Source organism: Leopardus geoffroyi, chromosome E1 (assembly GCF_018350155.1).
Source record: "Leopardus geoffroyi isolate Oge1 chromosome E1, O.geoffroyi_Oge1_pat1.0, whole genome shotgun sequence".
Classification (NCBI taxonomy): Eukaryota; Metazoa; Chordata; class Mammalia; order Carnivora; family Felidae; genus Leopardus; species Leopardus geoffroyi.
The window spans coordinates 43,743,668-43,764,027 of record NC_059330.1 but is presented as its reverse complement, the minus strand read 5'-3'; the positions used below and the strand labels follow the sequence as shown (position 1 = coordinate 43,764,027).

The window sequence follows — 20,360 nt, the reverse complement described above, 5'->3', positions numbered from 1 at the left end:
TCCCCTCCCCGGCTCATGCTCTCTCTCTCTCTCTCTCTCTCTCTCTCTCTGTCTCTCTCTCTCTGTCTCGCAAAAACAAATGAAAAATGTTAAAAAAATTTTTTTTAACGTTTAAAAAAAATCTAGGAAAAAACATAGGCAGTAAGCTCTCTGACATCCATCTTGGAAAAAATTAAAAAAAAAACAATTTTATCTATTAATACAATATCATAGGTAAAGTCAAAGAACAAATAACAATATGGTAGAAACTATAATGTATATCACAGAAGAAAAATAGAAAAATGGGCAAAAGTCATGGATATATAAATCATAAAAAAGATCTTAAATGGCTTATGAACATATTAAGAGATGTTTGATTTTACTCATAATAAGAAATATGCAAATTAAAATGGAGATACAATTTCTCACCCATTTGATTGGCAAAAATTGAAAACCTTCACAGCATACTCTGTTAGGTTGTAGAGAAAAAGACGTTTACCTATAGCTGGTGGGCATTTAACATGCTACCATTCTAATGGAGGGAATTTGGCAATGTCTAACAGAACTACATATGCCTTTACCTTTGGACCCAGCAATCCTGCTTCTAGGAATTTTCCCTGAAGATACCCTCCAACAATGTGAAAATATAGATACATAAGATTATTCATTACAGAATTATTTGAGATGGCAAAATAAAGAAAATACTTAATGTGTAAACATTGGAGGTTAGTTGAATAAACTTTAGTTTCTATGTACAGTAGAGTATTATACAACTATAAAAAAGAATTTTTTAAAAAGGAGTTTCAGGGGTGCCTGCATGACTTAGTCGGTTAGGCGTCCGACTTTGGCTCAGGTCATGATCTCACAGCTCGTGAGTTCAAGCCCCGTGCCAGCCTGGAGTCTGCCTTGGATTCTGTGTCTCCATCTCTCTCTGCCCCTCCCCTACTCATGCTCATGCTCTCTCTCTCTTTCAAAAATAAACATTAAGAAAAAAGAATTTCATACCACTACTTTTTGTACTACTGATTTTATACCTTTCCAGCATTTAAAACTACAAATTTCCCTCTGAGCACTTTCACAGCATCTCACAAAATTTTATATGTTGTGATTTGATTATCACAATATATAAATTTATTTAAAATATTTTCTAATTTACCTTGTGATATCTCATTTGAAACATGAGTTATTTAGAAATGTACTATTTAGGGGCACCTGGGTGGCTCAGTTGGTTAAGTGTCTGACTTCGGCTCAGGTCATGATCTCATGGTTCCTGGGTTGGAGCCTCGTGTCGGGCTCTGTGCTGACGGCTCAGAGCCTGGAGCCTGCTTCGGATTCTGTGTCTCCCTCTCTGTCTGCCCCTCTCCCACCCACGCTCTGCCTCTCTCTGTCTCTCAAAAATAAATAAACATTAAAAAAATTAACTATATTATTTAATTTCCAAATATTTGGACATGTGCTAGGGATCTTGTTACTGATTTCTAATTTAATACACCTTGGTCAGAGAATTTATTTCGTACAATTTAAATTCTTTTTAAATTCATTAAGATTTGGTTTAAAGACTAGCATGTGGTCTACCTAGGTGAATATTCCATGTGCACTTGAAAGAATGTATATTCTGTAGTTGTTGGGTAGTGTTCTATAAATATCATTAGGTTAGAATGTTTGCTAGTTTTGTTGGATATTCTAATTTCTGATTTTTTTTTAAACATTAAAATTTTTTTTGTTTTAATATTTATTTTTGAGAGAGAGAGGGAGAGAGAGAGAGAGAGAGAGTACGAGCAGGGGAAGGGCAGAGAGAGAGGGAAACAGAATCCAAAGCAGGCTCCAGGCTCTAGGCTCTGAGCTGTCAGCACAGAGCCCAACACAGGGCTCTAACTCATGAACTGTGAGATCGTGACCTAAGCCAAAGTCAGACACTTAACTGACTGAGCCACCCAGGCGCCCTTAATTCTTACTGATGTTTATTCTAGTTGTTCTATTAATTACTAAGTGCAAGATTTTCAAATCTGCAGTTCTGATTATGGGTTCATGCATTCCTCCCTTTAATTCTGCAAGTTTTTGCTATATTTGGAAGGCTCTTGTTAGATGCATACACATTTGATATTGTTGCAAAATTTAATGTATATGACCTTATGAAATGTACTTTGTCTGTTGCTCTCTTTTGTCTTATTTTTGCTGCTCTTCTGTTTCTTTCCCCCAGTTTCCTTACTTATATTTATACATTTATGTGTACCTATTGTCACCTATTTTAAATTATTTTAGGTACATAAATAAATACAAATACTGCCTTTTCTCTTAAGTATAATTTTATATCTTGTGAGATTTTTTTCCCCACTTTTTTTTTAAATACAAAGGAGATGGGTGCCTGGGTGGCTCAGTCGGTTGAGCGTCTGACTTCAACTCAGGTCATGATCTTGCGGTCTGTAAGTTTGAGCCCCGTGTCAAGCTCTGTGCTGACAGCTCAGAGCCTGGAGCCTGCTTCAGATTCTGTGTCTCCCTCTGTCTCTGCCCCTCCCCAGCTCATGCTCTTTCTCTCTCTCTCTCTGTCAAAAATAAATAAACATTAAAAAAATTAAAATATAAAGGAGAAACATGAAAATTCCTTTCTAACTGAAGGTGATTATCTCTTCCCAGGAAATAAAAATCAATTTTACAACATCAACATTTACAAAAATGAACTTAAAGACATTCCTGTACTTCAGCAAAATTTAAATGCCATTGGAATCTATCTAACAGATGATAAAATAAAGGAGACTTTGGATAACACTAATCCTAACGGTGAGTAATTATTTCAATTTAAAATAACAAATTTTGCGTATTTCAGAAGTTTCACTCTAAATGCCAAAGGAAATATACTGCCATATATCTTTTAAAAGAGAAATTAAAAATTGTTTCTTGTCTATCAATTTATGGGTTTTTATCAGAGGAATTGATGTTCAAAGTGCATCTCTGACAGCTTTATTTTAGGTCTATTCTGCATATCACATGTGTCACAATAGGATTACCAGTCCTCTCCATTATTTTTGTGTTTATAGCTCTGGTGTTATAACATCGAATGGTCCTTTTTACAATAATATCTAAATTCTTTCTTTTTTTTCTTTTTTAAAAAAAGATGAAGTGGTGAGTTTTAAGGATTTCATCAGAGAATTGAACAACAGTGATGAATTTATCGAGTGCCACAGTAAGTATGAAATTCAAAATGCATATGAACAGGAACTTCATTTTTGGGGGTTTGTGTATGTATAGGTATGTGTGTATATAGACTTTATATATACTCTACCAAACCCCCCTTTTATGCATTTTCTCATTTAAACTCAGTTGATGTTGTAAACTCTAGGTTTTCACACATAGATACATATTTTTCATACTGTAATATTCTTGAATTATTTAAAAAAAATTTCTGTTGTCTCTCTTTCTTCCTTGTCATGTGTTTTATTGCTATATTCTTTCTTTTGTCCTTACTAATGCTGATGGGGTTATCCATCTTATAATCAAAGTAATCAAGTTTGATTTTTTAAATCACATCTAATGACTTTTCTCCTCTGTATTCTTATCTTTCTTGTTTATTTCTTCATATATATTTTTTTTTTACATTTGCTCTCTATCTCCTTGTGAAAAACATTGGCTAAATGCTTAACTTTTTTCGGTTTGTTTTGAAATTTCAGCACAGTTCTATCATGGGGACACTAAAACAGCCTTGGACCACAGACATTGAGATTGAGAATTCTGGTCCTAAAACTGGGGTTTTAAAAGAAGTATTGAAATAAGTGGATTCTCTCTAAATAATCTGTACTTGGAATGCAGTTCCACTCACTATCTCAGGATAAGTTTGGTGGGAACCTTGACAAATTAATTCTATATTCATTATAGAAGATTATAGATCTATGAATAGCTAAGACCCTTTTGGGAAAAAAAAGATAAAGATCTTGCTTTGTCACATGTTAGTACATAGCATAATGCTGTTTTAATATAGACCTGTGAAAATAGACCAGTGCATCACAATATAGAACCCAGTAGAGACTTCTATTAATGGGAACTCGGAATGTGATAGAAATGACATCATCAGTTAGTGGGGGAAAAGATGTATTATTTAGCTTCTGATTTGAGAAAATTGTCTTACAATGCAGAGAAAATGAAGTAGAATCCCTATGTCATACCATATACAAAAATAACCTTCAAAGAATCAAATGAATGTTAAAATGGATCTCAAAGATTAAACTATAAAGCTGATGGAAGAAAATGTAAGAAAACTATTGTGCCTTGTGGTTATGGATGCCTTCTTAAAGATGTTACTCCCCAAAAGCACAACCATGGGGTAAAAAAGGATTTGATTACATCAAAATTAAGGATTTCTGGTAAATGAAGGACTCTAAAACATGTAACAGACTGGAAGAAGATAATTACAAGATAACTAACAAAAAATTAATATCTCAAATATAAGGAAATTCTGCAAATCAACAGTAGAAAGAAAGAAATCAATTGGAAAAATAAGTAAGGATATAAGACTTAGTATACAGGAGTATACAGGAGGAGAAACCCACATAGCTAAATATGTGTATGAAGAGAGTTGGCAATACTCACAAATTGCTAGTGAGTAGGTAAAATGGTACAGCATTCCAGATTGCAATCTAGCAGTCCTTGTCAAATTCAGTATGCATATTTCTTATGATCCAATAATTCTATTCTCAGATAAATAGCCCAGAGAAGTTTCTTGTAGAGACATGTACAGGGATGCTCCCTGCAACATTATGGGAGGAAAGAAATGAAAACAATCTATGAGTCCATGATTGGGGAAATGGTTGAATAAAATATGGTCCATACATACACGTCATAACAGTAAACTAGATTTACATTTGCACCAGAGAGAGACCTCAGTAATAATACGGTTCCATGAAGAAAGGAAAAAATGGAGTAAGTGTATAACAAAGAATGCTTTATATAAGTTGGATTTCTACTAATGCCCATAAAACACAACCATATTTATATCTATTTCCAGGTAAACACTGAATTCTAAATAGAAAGATGAGATTTAAATAGACAGATTGAAAGAAATTGAGAAAGAGATTGAGATTGAAGTGACAATATTAACAAAGTTGACTTCAGAAACAGATTAGAGTACTCTGTATCCTAAAAACATACACATTCTTTTCAAATACTTATGGAATATCCACAAAAATAGATGATGTATTTAAGCCACAAATAAAAATTTCAGTGAATTCTAAAAATCAGAAGTCATTCAGACCACATAGTCTGACCATGATGTTGTGACATTAAAATTATTTGTGAAAGAAAGGAAAAGTGTTGCTTTTAAGATGGAAAACAAATTGCCTTGTAAGTAATTCCTTGGTTGAAGAATAAAAGAAACCTGAAAGATTTTAGAAATGATGACAGTGAAAGCACTATGTATCAAATCGTGTAGAGTGTGACTAAAACAATCTTACAGGATATTTTATAGCATTAAATGCTTTTATTAGAAAACAAGAAATATCAAAAATAATTTATCTTTTTTTAAGTTTATTTATTTTCAGAGAGAGTGCGTATGGGGGGGGGGGGTTGGAGAGCAGAGAGAAGGAGAGACAGAATCCCAAGCAGGCTCCTTGCTGTCAGCGCAGCTGACATGATCATGACCTGGGCCAAAATGAAGAGTGGGACGCTTAACCGACTGAGGCACCCAGGCGCCTCCAGAACAATGTATCTTAAACGTTCAGCTTACAGAGCTAACCAGCAGCATAAACAACAAAAGAGCAGTACAATCCCCCTAAAAAGTGCTAGTCAGGAGCTAACAAAGTGGAAAGTTGAAGTTAGTGAAATAGAACACACACACACACACACACACGCACGCACGTGCACACACACACACACGAACACGCACTTATCCATATAATCAAAAGTTGGTTCTTTCAAAAGACTAATAAAGAACTCTTTAGGAAGTATGATGAAGGGGAAAAAATAGGGAGGACATAACAAAGAAGACAGTTGTAACTTGGATACAAGGGAGATTAAAAGATATAAATGAATAACACTTAAGTTAGTAAAGCAACAAATTATTGGCATGTCATCAACAACACTGTCATTCTTTCCAAATGTTTAGATAAAGACAGAAAGGGCTGCCTTTTTTTAATGTTTGTTTATTTATTTTTGAGAGAGAGAGAGTGAGCGAACATGAGTAGGGAAGGGGCAGAGAGAGAGAGTGCCAGAAGATCTGAAGCTGGCTCTGCACTGACAGCACAGAGCCTGATGTGGGGCTCGAGCTCACAAACCGTGAGATCAAGACCTGAGCCAAAGTCAGACACTTAACTGACTGAGCCACCCAAGTGTCCCCTTTTGTTTCCCCATCATGGCACTATTTTCTTAGAGATAATTTTGGTATTTTGTTGTTTTGTTTAGCTTCCTGCGTTGAACTAGTAAGGTAAACTATTTCAGTGTGTCTTGTTTTCTGATATAAGCATTGTAAACCTATAAATGTTGTTGAGCTTTCAGTTTGGAGAATATTTCAGAGAGGCAAAATCTCTCAAGACTGGGTATTCTAGAAAATGAATACATTTCACCCAAATCAAGTTGTTATGTGCTTCTCTGGATAGACTGACCAACTAGATATCTTTGTATTTTGTCATGTCTCTGTTTAGGAATAGAAGATGCATGTAATGTTGTTAATAGTGTCTTTGATAGGAAAGTTGAAGTTAAAGACCTTTTATCTGCGTTGGAGGGCCTGGAGAAACCTTTAAATGAAGAAAAACCTGAGGTGTTACTGAACTCTGAAACAGATGGTGAGTTCTTGAGTTACCTCTCAGTTTTCCTGTTTAGACTTTACGTGTTCATGCTGGCTCATTTTTTTTTTTTTTTTTTTTTTTTAAGAATACTAATACCATAGGTTTAGGAAGATTGTTATGGGACCGCTATGTTTATAAATTGGTTACTGAGAATTGTTGTAACCCTTTTGGAAAGTGTGTGGATACTCTTCTTTATTTGGAGAAGACTAGTAGAAACAAGTACTGTTTTTATCCAGGTTTTAAAATCGGATACTTCTTGGGGCGCCTGGGTAGCTCAGTCAGTTAAGCGTCCAACTCTTGATTTTGGCTCAGGTCATGATCTCACGGTTTGAGATCACAATCTCACAGTGCTCTGCACTGACAGACAGAGCCTGCCTGGGATTCTCTCTCTCTTTGCTCTCTGCCCTTCCCCTGTTCTCTCCCTCTCTCTCTCCCTCTCAAACATAAATAAATAACCATTAAAAAATGTTTAAAAAGATGTTTTCAAACATTTTAAAAAATAAATAAAATCAGATACTTCTTTTTTAAAGATTTTTAAAAATGTTTTTATTTATTTTTGAGGGAGAGAGAGTGGAGGAGGGTCAGAGAGAGGGAACACAGAGTCTGAAGCAGGCTCCAGGCTCTAAGGTGTCAGCACAGAGCCTGACGCGGGGCTCATACTCATGGACCACGAGATTATGACCTGAGCCGAAGTCAGATGCTTGACGACTGAGCCACCCAGGCGCCCCATCTTTTTTCTTTTTAGGTCATTTATGCTAGTGGTTTGTCAATTTTAATAACTCTTAACTAATTCCTGGCTTTCTGATCCTCTCTATCATGTGTGTTTATTGTTTCCTCAATTTATGTTTTCATCTGTATCATTTTCTTCTCTACCATTGATTTTGTGACATTTTGTATATATATTTCACATATAGAATGAAATGATCACAACGATAGATCTAGTTAACACGTCGCCATGCATAGTTAAAAAAAAGGGTTTTTTTCTTATGTTGAGAAATTTTAAGATTTACTCTCTGAGCAACCTGCAAATATGCAATACAGTATATTTTTGGATATATATGTATTTTCTATTCTTTTAATTTCACTCTTTCTGTACTCTTCTTAAAAAAAGATAAATTTGAAAACATGTAAGGGAAACTAAAATTTGAAAAGAAGGAAACAGGACATAAAGAAATTAAAAATATAATAATTAAAATTAGTTAGCAGACAACAATATTAGCAGATTAAACATGGGTGAAGAGAGAAATATGAAATGCAAAGGAGTTTGAAGAAATTATACAGAATGCAGCATAGAAAGACAGAGTTGGAATATAGGAAAGAGGTTAGGGGCGCTGGGGTGGCTCAGTTGATTGAGCATCAGATTTCTGCTCAGGTCATGATCTTGTGGTTTGTGAGTTAGAGCCCTGCATTGGGCTCACTGCTGGAAGCATGGAGCCCTCTTCAGATCCTCTGTCTCCCTCTCTGCACATCTCCTACTCTCTCTCTCCCCCAAATAAATAAACATTAAAAAAAAGAAGAAGAAGCAGCTAAAAGGAAGGCAGAATGAAGAGGTCTACTTATTATGGCAATCAGTTTGAAATATATATGTGTATCTGATTAGGTTATATATTAGTTACAACTAATATAATGTTACATCTCAGTAAAGCTAGAAAAAGAAAGAATGAAAAGATGTGATATATATCCACACAGGAGAGAAGAGACAGAGTGGTTGCAGAGAAAATATTTGGAGAACTATAGCTGAGAATTTTCCAGAATGAGAAAGACCTAAACCTACCAATACAAGAATTCCAGTGAATCCCACATAGGATGAAAGGAAATCCATACGTAGGGTTATCATGATGAAACTGTGACATACCAAACAGAAAGGAAAATCTTAAAGGTAGCTAGAGAGAAAAGTCAAATTATCTATAAAGGAGGAACTTTTTCTTATTCTTGATATTTTTTTCTGGGTCTTGAAATCTAGAGAAACATTTTTGTAAATTGAGGATAACCACCCCACGTTCCCCTCCACTTTGGGAGGAACTTAGGCTTTGTCTGAGCCTTTGAAACTACAAACTAAAATTCATCCAATTTTGTTTTGTTTTTGTTTTGTCTTTGGCAAACACTCTTTGGGTAAAAACAGTCGCTGTGTTTCTGGATTACAGCCTTTCGTCAGTTGTTTGGTCTGGGAATTTCTTACTTTCTTGGCAGCACATTGATGAATTCAAGATTTAAAAAAAAAATTTTTTTTTAACGTTTATTTATTTTTGAGACAGAGAGAGACAGAGCATGAGTCGGGGAGGGTCAGAAAGAGAGAGGGAGACACAGAATCTGAAACAGGCTCCAGGCTCCAAGCTGTCGGCACAGAGCCCGACGCGGGGCTCGAACTCACGGACTGTGAGATCATGACCTGAGCCGGAGTCAGACGCTTAACAAACTGAGCCACCCAGGCGCCCCAAGATTTTTTTTATAGCAATAATTTTATTTAGAATTTTTAGTTGTTTTTAGTAGGAGGGCTGATCTAGATATCTAGCTACTAAATACCAGAAATAGAAATCATTTTTTTCTTTCAATTAAATTAAATCAGACCCCGGGGGCAGGGTGGTTGATTACTGGCACCCTCTCCCATTCCAAAGTCACACCATAATGTGGGAGACAGAGGAAGAGCTTTTAAAACTTCCTTGCATTGTGTTTCTACTGACGCTTTATTGTTGGAGCCTGTGGTAATCCTGCATCTGTGTAAAGGGAAGCTCCCACAGGGTAATTCTTACTCTTTCCCATCAAACCTCTAGTCTCTCAACCCCTCCCTGTCCCTCTCTTTCCTTCTGTCTCTGTCTCCAGACAAACTCTTCCTCTCTATTTAGGCATTTGGCATATTTTCTTCAGTGACTCTAGGTTTTTGCAAACACAGTCCCTACAAAAACTCTCAGTCTACAAAAATCTCAGGAGTGAGGAAATATTTAAGGCCAAGCTAACTGCTTCGAGTAGGAAAGATGGGTCAAATTATCCTGCCACTTCAAGAGGTATAGTGCCATAGCTCCAATATTTGCTATTTAGATAAATTACAATAGACTTCAATAGAGAAGGGTAACTTTTGAATCAGGCTCTGCAGAGTCCGCTAACTCAAATGCCTGCAGTAGCCAGGCACGTAATGCAAAATTAATAAAATGAGTTGGTTATAAGACAAAAGGAAGGGGTGTGGACTGTAAGGTAACTTGAGAGGATGTGTCCTAGATGAAGATAGTTAAATTCAAATGGAAAGAAAACCCCACCACTCCCTAGGACAATGAACATGACTGAATCTCAGCTATATTCAGTCTGTGGGCTACCAGCCTATGATCCCTGAAGCAGGCTTCTGTAGGAGTGGGAAAACAATCTTTTCCTTCTACCCTTCTAGGTTCCCAGCTGGAGCTCTGTAACAAAAGACAGATCAACAAGAGAAAAGCATTCAAATTTAATATAAATTTTACATGAAAGGGGAATATTCATAAGGAGTTGTTAAACCTGAATGTTTTGGTGTTAGCTTTGATGAAGTGTGGAAAGTGGTAGAAAACTGTGATAGGACAAAATGATATGAGCTGAGGGTGGTAAACCAGCGGAAACTTAGTAAGGTCTGTTCGTTCAGATTCCTCTTGGTGTCCCTCCAACCCTCAGTCTTCAGAGATAAGGATGCACCCTCCCTCTGGGTATAGCAAGGGCATCTCTCACATGAGTGTCTTATGACCTGCCTCGGGGCAGGGGATGAGGAGGTCTGAATCCTAACTGTACCTTGCAATTCCCAGATTGTGTTTCCTTGCATTCCCTGTTTGTGTGTGTGTATGTGTGTGTGTGTGTGTGTGCACACGCACATGCTCATGATCTAAGTGTATTTCTTACCATGCATTATGGTCACAGATGTTTGAAAGCTGAATGAAATTGAAACAATACCAGATCCCTGCTTTAATGAGCTTAAAATCTATTTAAATTCCATTTTATTTCTTAACTTTGCAGAAAGTAAAAAGATCTTAAAAGATGTAATTGATGTTTTCACTAATTCACCTAAACCATCAACACCATTCAATTAGTAAGTATAGTAAAAGAATGAAAATTAAAAGTAAATTTCTAAGATCATTCAATGGTATTCTTTTTCTAAAATATAGTTTGTTTTCCCCTGTATTTTTAATTCCTTAAGTTTTCTTTGCTGTATCAAGATGTTATAATCTGTTTTCTTATTCCTTATCATATTTAAGGAATAAGATATCTGTGCTTTGACTGTAATGAATTATTTAGAATTACATTCCTAGAATATGCTTTTTTTTTTTTTTTATAATTTTTTTTCAACGTTTATTTATTTTTGGACAGAGAGAGACAGAGCATGAACGGGGGAGGGGCAGAGAGAGAGGGAGACACAGAACCGGAAACAGGCTCCAGGCTCTGAGCCATCAGCCCAGAGCCTGACGTGGGGCTCGAACTCACGGACCGTGAGATCGTGACCTGGCTGAAGTCGGACGCTTAACCGACTGCGCCACCCAGGTGCCCCTAGAATATGCTTTCTTAAAGCAAAATAGTTTGTCTCAGTATATGCTCCAGTATAAGGTACACATTTTCTCCCCTGGTGAATCTAATACAATTTTCTCTCACCTCCAATAATTTCCATATGCTTCTTTTTCTCACCTATAGTGAAATGTTAAAAAAAAAGTACAAAAAAAAAAAAAAGGATTTACTGCATGTAATACTAGTAGGTAGGCTAGCAAGAAAGAGAGGCTTTCTTTTTTTTTTTTAATTTTTTTTTTCAACGTTTTATTTTTATTTTTGGGACAGAGAGAGACAGAGCATGAATGGGGGAAGGGCAGAGAGAGAGGGAGACACAGAATCGGAAACAGGCTCGAGGCCCTGAGCCATCAGCCCAGAGCCTGACGCGGGGCTTGAACTCACGGACCGCAAGATCGTGACCTGGCTGAAGTCGGGCGCTTAACCGACTGCGCCACCCAGGCGCCCTGAAAGAGAGGCTTTCTAATGCCTAGGATAGGGTGTGACTGTTTTTCAGTGCATAACAGATTTATATTTTTCAGTTTTCCTTTTGCCAACTAGCTGGGTTCTATTTTTGATATTTGACTTCATTCTAAGAGCTATTTATTATCAAGCTGTTCTTGAAATGCTTTACAGTCTATGAAAGACTGGAGCATGTAGTAGAAAAACTTTTGAGGAGAAATAGTTAATAAATAAAAGCAAACTTCTACAAAAATGTTGCAGAAACTCAACTTTTAGCTGGCTAGGGGTATGTTAAATTTTGCTTATTGTTTAAGTGACTTCTGAAAACAAAGCCCACTGACATGTTTTGAAAGCCCTCTAACTCAGAATTCCTTTTGTAATGCATCTACTCTGTGCAGGTTAGGGTGTTAAGTCTAAAAAAGGGCTTTGCCTCAACTTCCTCATCAGTTCTCTATTCTTGACATGCCTACAGATTTATTTAAAGAGATTACAACTCTTGATAAGATCAGAAATGATAAGATGCCTATAAATGAGCTGAGGTCCCAACTCCGGAAGGCTAGAATTCCATTAAGCAACAAGACGTTCCAGGAAATTCTGGGTCAAGCATCTATTGATGGTGAGTCCTTTTTAAAAGAACAATCTCTGTTGAAGTCCTAGTTTTACTGTGTGCTTGGGATATGTTTTATATATGTATGTTTTAGATAAACTAGGTCTTAGAAACATAATGAGAATGTAGGCATACTGAGAACAAATTAAAATTAATATTTTTTTACTCTTGGAAATATTTTTAAGAGTCACCCTCTGTCTGGCATCACATTTGTAAAATGTATACATCAATATTTAATTAAGACAAATAATACGGTTAGAATTTTTTCTTGTTTTAAGGGAATAGATTCGTGGTAAAATTATTTTAAATTGATTAGTTTTTATCTGGCTAATTTTCAGACATTAACAAAATTTGTCCCTCCCCCCCCCCCCCACACACACACACCATTCCCTGTCATGGTTATTTTAATGATGATTATTAACATTGACACCTTGCCATTTTATAATCCTTATACTTTACTTTTTAGAAAATAGTGAAGTAAGTCTCAAACAAATTTTGGAGGCTTTGAACACAAATAAGCCAGCTCCTGAATTTGAAGGTGGGTCATATTTCCCATTGCCTTTTGTTATTATTAAACAGTATTGTGAGCTATAAATGATATTCAAAAGCTGTATATTTTTATAATTGAAAGTACACAGTTTGACATATGCACACACCTATAAAACTGTCATCACAATCAAGGTAATGAACACATCCCTGGCCCGCAAAACTGCCTCATGCTCCTTTGTAATCTCTCCTGCCTTTTTCCCATCCTCTTCCTCATCCGTAGGCAACCACTGATCTGCTTTTTGCCAGTATAGATCCATTGGCATTTACCAGACTTTTATAAAATGGGTATATTCTTTTTTGCTAGATGCTTTCATTCAGCATAATTATTTTGAGATTCATCCACGTAGCATGTATCAGCAGTTCATTCTTATTTATTACTGGCATAGCACTCCATTTTACTGATACACTGAAGTTTATCTACTTACCTGGTGAGGCTCGTTAGGCTATTTCCAGTTTGGGGCTCTTATAAATAAAGCTGTTATGAACAGTTGTGTACAATTCATTGTATGAATATATGCTTTCCTTTCTCTTGAGTAGTTACCAAAGATTGGCTGGTTCACATGGTAGGTGTATATTTAACTTTTTAAGAAACTGCCAACTGGTTTCCAGAGTGGCCACACCATTTTACATTTCCACCAGTAGTGTATGAAGAGGTCCAATTCCTCCATATCCTTGGGAGTGCTTGGTGTAGTCAGTCTTTTTAATTTTAATCATTCTAATAAGTGTGTAGTAGTATCTCATTGTGGTTTTGTGTTTCCTCACTGATTAATGATGTTGAGCATCTTCACCTGTGCTTATTTGTCATCTGTGTATCTTCTTTATAAAGTGTCTGTGCAGATCTTTTGCCCGTTTTTAAAGTTGGATGGGTTTTGGGGTGCCTGGGTGGCTCAGTCGGTTAAGCTGCCGACTTCGGCTCAGGTCATGATCTCGCAGTTCGTGAGTTCAAGCCCCGAGTCGGGCTCTGTGCTGACAGCTCAGAACCTGGAGCGTGTTTCAGATTCTGTGTCTCCCTTTCTCTCTCTGACCCTCCCCCGTTCATGCTCTGTCTCTCTCTGTCTCAAAAATAAATAAACGTTAAAAAAAAATAAAAAAAAATTAAGTTGGATGGGTTTTTTTGTATTTCTGTTTGTATTCTGGATACACTTCCTTTATGTACTTAGTAAATATTTTCTCCGAGTCTTCTACTGAGCACATTTTTCTCTGAGTGTCTCCATTTTCTTAAGTGTCTTTAGAAGAGCATTAGTTTTAATTTTGATGAAGTCAATTAGTTTTTTTTTTTCTTTTATATATTGTGCTTTTGGTGTCACATGTATGAAATCTTTGCCTCACCCAAGGTTACAAATGTTTTATTATGTTTTCTTCTAAAAGTTTTATGGACTTTGGTTTTGCATTAAAAAGTATTTTTTTTTAATATTTTTATTTTTGAATGAGAGAGAGAGAGAGAGAGAGAGACAAAGCACAAGTGGGGGAGGGGCAGAGAGAGAGGGCGACAGAATCCAGAGCAAGACTCCAGGCTCTGAGCTATCAGCACAGAGCCTGAGGCGGGGCTCAAACTCACCGGGAGATCATGACCTGAGCTGAAGTCGGCTGCTTAACTGACTGAGCCACCCTGGCACCTCTGGTTTTGTATTTTAGCTCTGTGATCTATTTTGAGTTAATCTTTATATGTGGAATAAAGTATGGATCAGAGTTCCTTTTTGTTTTGTTTTGTTTTTGCATATGGACCTTCATTTGTTCCAGCACCACTGTTGAAAAGATTGTATTTTCTCTATACTTTCTATACTGAAATTCCTATGTAGTTTTGTAACAAATCATATAAATATACATATATATTTATTTCCTGGATTCTCTCTTCTGTTCTATTAATCTTTGTCAGTTTTTACACAAACCACATTGTCTGACTCCTGTTGCTTTGCAATAAACATTGAAACCATTCAGGTAGTATTGGCCCTCTAACTTTGTTCCACTTTTAAAAAGTTGTTTTGACTGGGGCACCTGGGTGGCTCAGTCAGTTGAACGTCCGACTTCAGCTCAGGTCATGATCTCATGGTTCGTGGGTTTGAGCCCCATGTCAGGCTCTGTGCTGACAGCTCAGAGCCTGGAGCCTGCTTCGGATTCTGTGTCTCCCTCTCTCCCTGCCCCTCCCCTGCTTGCTCGCTTGCTCTCTCGCGCGCGCGCGCTCTCTCTCTCAAAAATAAACATTAAAAAAATGTAAAAAAAAAAGTTGTTTTGACTATTCTAGGACTTTTACACTGCCATGTGGATTTTAGAATCAGTTTGTAATTTCTACAAAAAGCCTGCTGGGATTTATTGGAGAAATAAGGCACTCATGAATTAGGATTTGTTGGAAAATGTCTTATCTAATAATGTCTTACTAAATAGTACAACTCTTTCCTGCAATTCTTTTGAGTACCAGTACTTTGCCTCCTTTTAAATATTCTCTTAGATAAACTAGAGATTATAATCCAAACAGTGACCTTGAGTGTACCATGATTTGTGTGAGTCATTGAAAAGGCAGACAGAGGCGTGGCTCTAATCCTAAGGACCCCATTTAGAAGGGAAAATCCCTAGAGGTTTTAGATAAGAGCTGGGAATGGGGCACCTTAATACTCCCACACTCCTTGGCGGACTTCTAATAATAGAGTGAAAGTTATGAAGAATATGCAAAAAATGAAAGCAGTAGCAAAATAAGCAGAAGAAAATTCAGGACTAATATTTTTATACTCTGAAATTTGGGCTATTTCATATAGACAGAGGTAAGCCCCAAATTCTGTCTCATGGATATACAATGAAACATTTCCCTAAAAGATGCAATGGCCTATTTTAACTTTTGAGAAGCTGATACCTTGAGTGTATGATGATTTGTGTAACTCATTGGTAAGGCAGTTAAGTTAAAAAACAAAAACAAAACTGAGTCATCGTAGTTTTTTTAGTTTGAGACAAAAATAACTGAACATCTCAGGGAAATATGCTTGGAATAAAGGGATGTTTGGCTTATTAATTTTGGAATCATAATGATAATATTAATTGAAATATATGACCTATAGAATCCCCCTGTGTTTTCAGATTTATGTACCGCCCTCCAAACTGTCAACTTGATGAATTGCAACAGAATTCAGACTGGTGACTTGAAAGATGCTTTTGATGACCTCAATGTTTCTGTAAAGCCTGAAGAACACCAGATGTTAGTGAAAACGCTTGATGTTGATGGTATATATAACTACGTTGACTTTCCAAATAAAGTGATAGCAAATTTTCCATTCCCCTTCCCTATCCTCCATTCATCACTCCCCAGTAATTTTTGTCTTTATTATCCTAATGGAAAAAGTACTCTAAGAGAGCGTGTCTACTGAGATCACAGATTTATCTTGACAGAAAAATCTTTGAATAAGATTAATAAGATTTTTTACGACCCGTGAAGTATCCTGTGTTGATTCCATCAGAGTGTATTTGTGTGTATGTTTTTAGCATCTTCAGGGAAGGCAAGGTCATTCTCTGTGAAAGCTGTGCTGAAGGGAAACTTCTCTGAGCCAGGAAGAGACCGAGGGAGGACTTTCTCCCCTCTGCAGGAGACATTTGTGGGAGAAGATTGATTGAATCCTAGGAGGTTTCAGAGAAAACAATGTATAATTTTCCAATTTTGCCAATTATTATGTGGTTCTTTTATTCATTTAAATTCAGTTCCTAAAAGTATTTTCTTTATTCCATTATTAAATGGGTTTAAGCATTGTTTCATTAATCATATTGACTGGAGCTGCTGTACAGCACAACTTATGGGTGCTTGTAAACAGCACCCTTCAGTGTTAGGCAGTGCCTGGCCTGCATGGCTAGGGACAGACCTGATCCTGAGTGTCTCTTATATGTAAGGGGTCATGTAATGTGTTAGATAATCGAGTAAATATAAAATATTCATAGGAAGCTTTCAGTCTAGTTGGTGAGGCAAGCTGTAAACAACAAAAGGGTATATAACAATATAAGAGATAAAAGTTTAGTGAATTTACAATGGTATATGGCAGTACTTGAATAATAGCCAGGGACATAGTGATGTGATGTGTTGTGATTTATAATAAGAAATATATATTTGGCCTTCAACCCCATTCCTGGCACGGAGCTCCTAAAACACTGGCAAATCCCTGAGTGATGAGAACTCTAGGGGTATCTTTTGTTCTAATAGGTGATTCTGGGAAGGCTTCTGGTTTCTAGGTGGGGCCTGGTCACCATAAGGATAAGCCATGATTGGAACTTTGGAATTTTCAGCTCTGTCCCCCACCCCCATTCTTCAGAAAAGGGAGAGGGTCTGGAAATGGAGTGAATCATTGATTATGCCTATGTGAGGAGGTCTCCATAAAATCCCAATAGTATGGGGTTTGAGGAGTTTCCAGGTTGGTGAACACATCTACATACCAGAAAGGTAACTGACCCAACTCCACAGGGACAGAGCTGCCATGCTTGGGATGCTCCCAGACCCCCCAGACCCTATGTATCTCTTCATCTGACTGTTCATTTGTATATTTTATCATATCCTTTAATAAACTGATAAATGTTAAGTGTTTCCCTAAGTTCTGTGAACTATTTTAGGAAATAATTGAGTCCAAGGGAGAGAAAGTCATGGGAACCTCCAATTTATAGCCAAGTTGGACAGAAGTTGTAGGTAACCTGGGGACCTACTACTTGTGGTTGGCATCTGCAGTGGAGGGGGAACAGTCTCATGGGACTGAACCCTTAACTTGTGAGACCTGATGCCATCTCCAGGTAGATAGTGTCAGAATTGCGTTAAATTGTATGACACTCAGTTGGTGTTGCAGAGAATTGCTTGGTGGGAGAAAACCCCCCACATATCTGGTGTCAGAGTGCTGTAAGTGTGGCAGTAGAGTGAGAGTAAAGAAGAAACACAGGAGGAGGACTGCGTTTTTTCCTCCACAAGTGATGATACTGAGTTGTATGAGAGTTCAGAGGTGAGCTATTTCATTCATTCAATGAAAGTTTATTAAGCACTGTTGCTTGCTAGACACTAAGTATATAAAGATAAAAGAGCTTACAGTCTGTCGAGATGACAACGCGAATTCCAATTGTTAAATACCACGACAGAGGTAAACAGAGTGTTATGGGATCGTATACAATAGGTACCTAACCCACACAGGGTTGGATAGGGTAGTCAGAGAGGCTGTTTGGAGGAGATGGTGTTGGAGTTGAGTTTTGAAATATGAATAGGAACTAGCCAAGAATTGCGGGTGCAGGGAAAGGGGCTGAAAGGAGTTAGGAAGGAATGTTCAGTATGTACAAAGTACAGAAGAACAAAGCTCATGGAGAAGCCAAGGAACTCTAAGTAGTCCAGTAGGACTTACAGCATTGGATCTCAGACTGATTTACATCAGAACTACCTAGGAATTTGTTAAAAACCCAGAATATCTGAATCATGGCCAAGGTGTATGTGTGCGTGCGTGTGTGCGTGCGTGTGTGTGTGTGTGTGTGTGTGTGTGTGTTTAACAAGCTTTACAGTTCAGTTTGATGTTTGACTATCAACTTGATGGTGCATAGTGGTGGAAGGAGTGGGAAAAGAAAGAAATGAAGTGGCCATATAGTCAAGAGCAGATCCGGAAGGGTTTTGTTTTTATCTTTGTTGTTCTCTGAGCAACAGAGTTTGAATGTTATCTTGAAGGCTCTAGGGAGTCATTGAAGAAGTCAAATTTGAAAAGTGACATGACTAATTTTGCACTTTGTAATGGGCATTATGATAGCAGTGTTAAGAAAGAGCAGAGGGGGGCAAGATTGGAAGCAAGGAGACATTTTAGAAGGCATGCAAGAATTCAGGTTAAAAGTAATGAGTGTTGATTTAAGGCATTGGCTCCAGGGATGGGAAGAAGGGAACAGATATGAGTTCTAGGAGGCAGAACTTCTTCATTGTTTGGTTAAGTTAGGGAAGGAAAAGAGAGAGGAATTGAGAATGATAAACCGACTTCTGGTTTGGGAGACATTTCATGGTGATGTCTTTTTTTTTTTTTAAGTGTATTGATTTATTTTTGAGAGAAAGAGCGTGAGCTGGCTAGGGGCAGAAAGAGAAGGAAAGAGAGAATCCCAAGCAGGCTCCATCCTCTCAGCGCAGAGCTGATGTGGGGCTCAAACTTATGAACCATCAGATCATGACTTGAGCCAAGATCAAGAGTCGGTCACTTAACCGACTGAGTCACCCAGGCACCCAAGTGATGCATTTTAATAAGCTGGGGAATATAGGAGGAGGCTTTAGTGCAAAGATGAATTCAGCTTAGGATATATTGTGTTTGATGAAGGGCATGATGGAGGGAAGAGATTGAAATGAGAATAGATAAATCTAAATTCCTTCACAAAATGCACAAGGCCTTTTTAAATCTAGTTCCCGTTACTGGACCTGTTAAGGTTAACCTTTGCCCACAAACTTTCTGACACATTTTTGTAAGGTTTCAAGACACTTAATAGACACAAATAGAATATTTTAAACTAAATCCAAAATTAAAAAAACTACTTATAGTTTCCAGAATGCATCATACTCACTTATATACATTTTCCTTATGAGTCTTTCTGTCAACCTTCAAATATGCCGCCAAGTCAGTAAAAATGTAACCTCCTTGAAGCTTTTCTTAATTCATTCAGTTAGATGTGGAAGCCTTTTACATTTCAATAACATGCCATGTTTAGCATCATTGAGACAATTTTGCTTTATAACTGTTTGAGAAAAGTGATATTATTTTGGAGAAATTTCCATGAAAATTATGAGGAGAGGATACATTTTGAGCATTTGGTTACTGATGAAAAATGAATACTTAAACTGTAAGCAAACTTAAAGTATTCTGTGGGGAGAACAGGTTAAATATTTAAAGCCATAATACAATGTGAGGTAGGTGGAAAGATCAAATGAGAAACATATGTTTTTGTTTGGGTTTCCACTTCTTACTTCGACCTACATCATAGTATCTCATTTATTTTGCAGGTTCTTCCAGCTAACAGGAAAAATATAAGTACTTGCATATTTCTGAATATACAATATATACATATTGCTTTAAAAAATTTAACAGGAGGGGTGCCTGGGAGGCTCAGCATCAGACTTCAGCTCAGACCATGATCTCACCATTCTTGAGTTCGAGCCCCGACTCGGGCTCTGTGCTGACAGCTCAGAGCCTGGAGCCTGCTTCAGATTCTGTGTCTCCCTATCTCTCTGCCCCTTCCTCTCTCCCTCTCTCTCTCTCTCTCTCAGAAATAAAATAAAAACATAAAAAAATTAATAGGAACTACACTACCACTGGGTAGGTGGTCATTTTTAAAGTTTTCCCCCTAGATGAATCTTCAAGTTTCTTGTTTTCAATTGTTTAAAAAGTAAGGAATTGTTAGACAAATAGTCATTGGTTTACATTAAAACTGATTTCCCAGAAATTCTCATTCTTTTAACCAATTTATATGTGAAAATTAATTCCTTTCAGATATATGTTATAAAACCCAAAATAACAGTTTAAACTGAGATTTGGGGGGGGGGT

At 37.1% G+C, this 20,360-nt stretch overlaps 1 protein-coding gene across 1 annotated transcript in view; it reads left to right on the top strand.

The window, feature by feature from the left end:
* The window catches only part of EFCAB13 (EF-hand calcium binding domain 13), a 132,744-nt gene extending 120,460 nt beyond the window's left edge, over nucleotides 1–12,284 (top strand). Inside the window, 5 exon segments of the mRNA XM_045489278.1 lie at nucleotides 2,614–2,757; nucleotides 3,092–3,160; nucleotides 6,606–6,746; nucleotides 10,719–10,791; nucleotides 12,172–12,284. Coding sequence (XP_045345234.1) covers nucleotides 2,614–2,757; nucleotides 3,092–3,160; nucleotides 6,606–6,746; nucleotides 10,719–10,791; nucleotide 12,172 — 428 coding nt within the window. The 3' untranslated portion in view covers nucleotides 12,173–12,284.
* The last annotated feature ends 8,076 nt before the right edge of the window (nucleotides 12,285–20,360 follow it).